The sequence below is a fragment of the Sapajus apella genome, unplaced genomic scaffold (genome assembly GCF_009761245.1).
Source record: "Sapajus apella isolate SASKATOON/1434 unplaced genomic scaffold, GSC_monkey_1.0 scaffold51, whole genome shotgun sequence".
Lineage (NCBI taxonomy): Eukaryota > Metazoa > Chordata > Mammalia > Primates > Cebidae > Sapajus > Sapajus apella.
Window position 1 is genome coordinate 6,220,491 of NW_022436991.1, and position 3,814 is coordinate 6,224,304.

The window sequence follows — 3,814 nt, forward strand, 5'->3', positions numbered from 1 at the left end:
TTTTTCTTTCTTTCTCTTTCTTTCTTTCTTTCTTTCTTTCTTTCTTTCTTTCTTTCTTTCTTTCTTTCTTTCTTTCTTTCTTTCTTTCTTTCTTTCTCTCTCTCTCTCTTTCCTTCCTTCCTTCCTTCCTTTCCGTCTTTCTTTCTTTCTTTTTCTTTCTTTCTTTCTTCTTTCTTTTTCTTTCTTTCTTTCTCTCCCTCTCTCTTTCGTTCTTTCTCCCTTCCTTCCCCTTCCCCTCCCTCCCTCCCTCCTTCCTTCCTTCCTTCCTTCCTTCCTCTCTCTCTTTCCTTTCCTTTCCTTTCTTTTCTTTTCTTTTCTTTTATTTCCTGGCAGGATCTTGCTCTGTCACCCAGGCTGGAGTGCACTGGTGCAATCATGGCTCACTGCAGCCTGGGTTCAAGTGATCCTTCTGCCTTAGCCTCCCAAGGAGTACCTGGACTACAGGCATGCATCACCATGCTTGCTAATTTTTAAATTTTTTGTAGAGAGGGGGTCTTGCTATGTTGCCCAGGCTGGTCTCAAACTGGCCTCCAGTGATCCTCCTGCTTCAGCCTTCCAAAGTGCTGGGATTACAGGTTTGAACCATTGCACCTATCCACAAGGGAAACTTTCAAGCAGCTCTAGGCTGGTGACCTCAGCATTCATTAGTTGTTCATCTAGAGGCAGCATGAAGAGCAGAAACGGGGTCACTCTCCATGAGGTTTTGCTGGGAATGACCTTCTGCCATCAGCACAAGAGGTGCAGACCCTCCAGGCTGCGGTGGACGCCTGTCTCCTGATCTGGGTTCAAGCTCCCTCCCTGCCTCTTGCTAGTCATGTTATCTTGGGCAAGTTACTTAAGCTCTGTGTCTATTGTCTCACCTGTAAAATGGAGATAGCGATAGTACCCACCAGTAACTGTGTTGTAGTAAATGAGGTAATTAATGCAGATAAAAGCACTGGGAACACTCCACAGTACAGAACTCAACAAAACATTAACTATCACCATCATGGTTATCATAAACTGTGTTGTCATTTCTGTTATTATTCTCTGTTCGCTTACCACTCTTTACCCACATATGCAGATAATGTAGGCAGAGGCCAGTGGTCCAGTGAGCCCTTAAAAATAAATATGAAAGGCTGGGCGTGGTGGCTCATGCCTGTAATCCCTGTACTTTGGGAGGCTGAGGCAGGTGGATCACGAGGCCAGCAGATCGAGAGCAGCCTGGCCAACATGGTGAAACCCCGTCTCTACTAAAAATACAAAAATTAGCTGGGTGTGGTGGCACGTGTCTGTAGTCCCAGCTACTCGAGAGGCTGAGGCAGGAGAATCGCTTGAATGTGGGAGTCAGAGGTTGCAGTGAGTCGAGATCGTGCCACTGCACTCCAGCACGACAGAGCAAGACTCCATCTCTAAATAAATAAATAAATAAATCAGAAAGCCCTGGCACAGTGGCTCACACTCATAATCCTAGCACTGGGGACGCCAAGGCAGGGGGATTATTTGAGGCCAGGAGTTTGAGACCAGCCTGGACAAAATAGCAAGACCCTATCCCTACAAGGAAAAAAAATTAGTCAAGTATGCACATGTCATCTCAGCCACTTGGGAAGCTGAGGCAGGAAGATGGCTTGAGCCTTGGAGGTCGAGGGTACAGTGAGCTATGATGGCCCCACTGCACTCCAGCCTGGGTGACAGTGAGACCCTGTCTCAAAAAAAGAAAAAAGGTCAAGGACTGTATCAATTTGGGTGCTGAACTGTATATCTGAGACTTGGACCCTGATCTTAATGATTCCAGAATTTATTATATTCTGCATTGTTTTTTTTTTTGTTTTTTTATTTTTGAGATGGAGTCTTGTTCTGTTGCCCAGGCTGGAGTGCAATGGCGTTGTCTGGTCTCAGCTCACTGGAACCTCCACCTCCCAGGTTCAAGTGTTTCTCCTGCCTCAGCCTCCCAAGTAGCTGGGATTACAGGTGCCTTCCCCCACGCCCGGCTAATTTCTATATTTTTAGTAGAGACGGGGTTTCACCATGTTGTCCAGGCTGGTCTCAAACTCCTGACCTCGTGATCCGTCTGCCTCGACCTCCCAAAGTGCTGGGATTACACGCGTGAGCCACCGAGCCCAGCTTATTCTGCATCTTTAAGACATATGACTAGCCAGTGTCCATGAGAAATATGTGTGGAAATAGCCCTGATCTTTGTGATGTGGTTCTGTGGCCTTGGGAGACGCCAGTAGCCCAGGTGAGGACTGTCTGTTTCCAGGCTCCTGGTGACCTACTGTTCCTCTTGGAAGCTGATTCAGTGCTGGGGGCAGCAGGAGTTTGCCATTCCTGATAACGTCCTGGGGATAGTTTATGGGCAAACCATCTGCTGGATTGGAGCCTTTTTCTCACCCCTTCTCCCTGCAATTGCAACCTTGAAATTCATTATCATCTTCTATGTGAAAGAGGTAAGGAGCCGGTGGGAATGGGGGGCTCATATGCTGGGCCATTTTCAACTTTCCAGGGCACAAATATGTCTGGAGCTCACCTCATGTCCCATGAGACGTATCAAAATTACATCCTTTATTTAAAATACATGTTTATTCTAGAGAAAGACTCTGAATGGATTTTTGTGCTTTTATAATTTTGAGAGTTTTGTTAAGAATTGTTTTGTTAAGGTCTGATGTGGTGGCTCCCGCCTGTAATCCCAGCACTTTGGGAGACTGAGGTGGGTGGATCACCTGGGGTCAGAAGTTAAAGACCTCCCTGGCCAACATGGAGAAACCTCATCTCTACTAAAAGTACAAAAATTAGCTGGGTGTGGTGGTGGGTGCCTGTAATCCCAGCTACTCAGGAGGCTGAGGCAGGAGAATTGCCTGAACCCAGGAGGCGGAGGTTGCAGTGAGCCAAAATCATACCATTGCACTCCAGCCTGGGTGACAGAGTGAGACTTTGTCTCAAAATAAATAAATACATAAATAAAAGTAAAATAAACATTTATGAATTTCTATTTTGTAATTTTCTCTTTGTATTTTGGAGCCAATGTGTTTTTTTAATTTTGTTTTTTTTTTTGGAAAAAAAATTTTTTTTTAAATTGGATAGAGGGGGGTCTCGCCATGTTGCCCAGGCTGGTCTTCAACTGCTGGGCTCAATTAATCCTCCCACTTCAGCCCTCCACAGTGCTGGAATTGCAGGTGTGAGCCACCCCACCTGGACCAGTGTATTTATTTTCAGGTCTCAATGATTTGTGTAAGATCTTGGGCGTTTCACAGTTCATTGTGCCAGAACTAAGTGCTTCATGAGTAAAGTAGCCTTGCAGAAGACTGGCTCATCTGGGCTTATTAACCTCTTTTTTATTTGTTTTTTTCCTTTTTGAGATGGAGTTTCACTCTGTTGCCCAGGCGGGAGGGCAATGGTACTATCTTGGACCACTGCAACCTTCGTCTCCTGGGTTCAAGCTATTCTCCTGCCTCAGCCTCCCAAGTAGCTGGGATTACAGGCGCCTACCACCAAACCCAGCTAATTTTTGTATTTTTAGTAGAGATGGGGTTTCACTGGGTTGACCAGGCTGGTCTTGAACTCCTGACCTCAGGTGATCCACCCACCTCCACCTCCCAAAGTGGTAACAAAGGGATTACAGGCGTAAGCCACCGTGCCTGGCCCTTTTTTCTTTATTATAGAGGCAGTACAATATTAAACGTTTAAATAATGCAGATATGTATACAGTAACTTCTGTCCCTTCTTCCAGAGGTACCCTCTGTTAACAAGCCCAACATTTATTGATTACCTATTATGCCAGGCCCTGAGGATTCCAAATTGAAAATCATAATGCTACTGTTTTTTTTTTTTTTTTTTT

The 3,814-nt window shown here is 45.4% G+C and overlaps 1 protein-coding gene across 1 annotated transcript in view; it reads left to right on the forward strand.

The window, feature by feature from the left end:
- The window catches only part of LOC116526494 (transmembrane channel-like protein 7), a 37,280-nt gene that overhangs the window by 22,573 nt on the left and 10,893 nt on the right, over positions 1-3,814 (forward strand). The window contains exon 9 of the mRNA XM_032242812.1: positions 2,240-2,426. Coding sequence (XP_032098703.1) covers positions 2,240-2,426 — 187 coding nt within the window. The remainder of the gene's footprint in view (positions 1-2,239; positions 2,427-3,814) is intronic.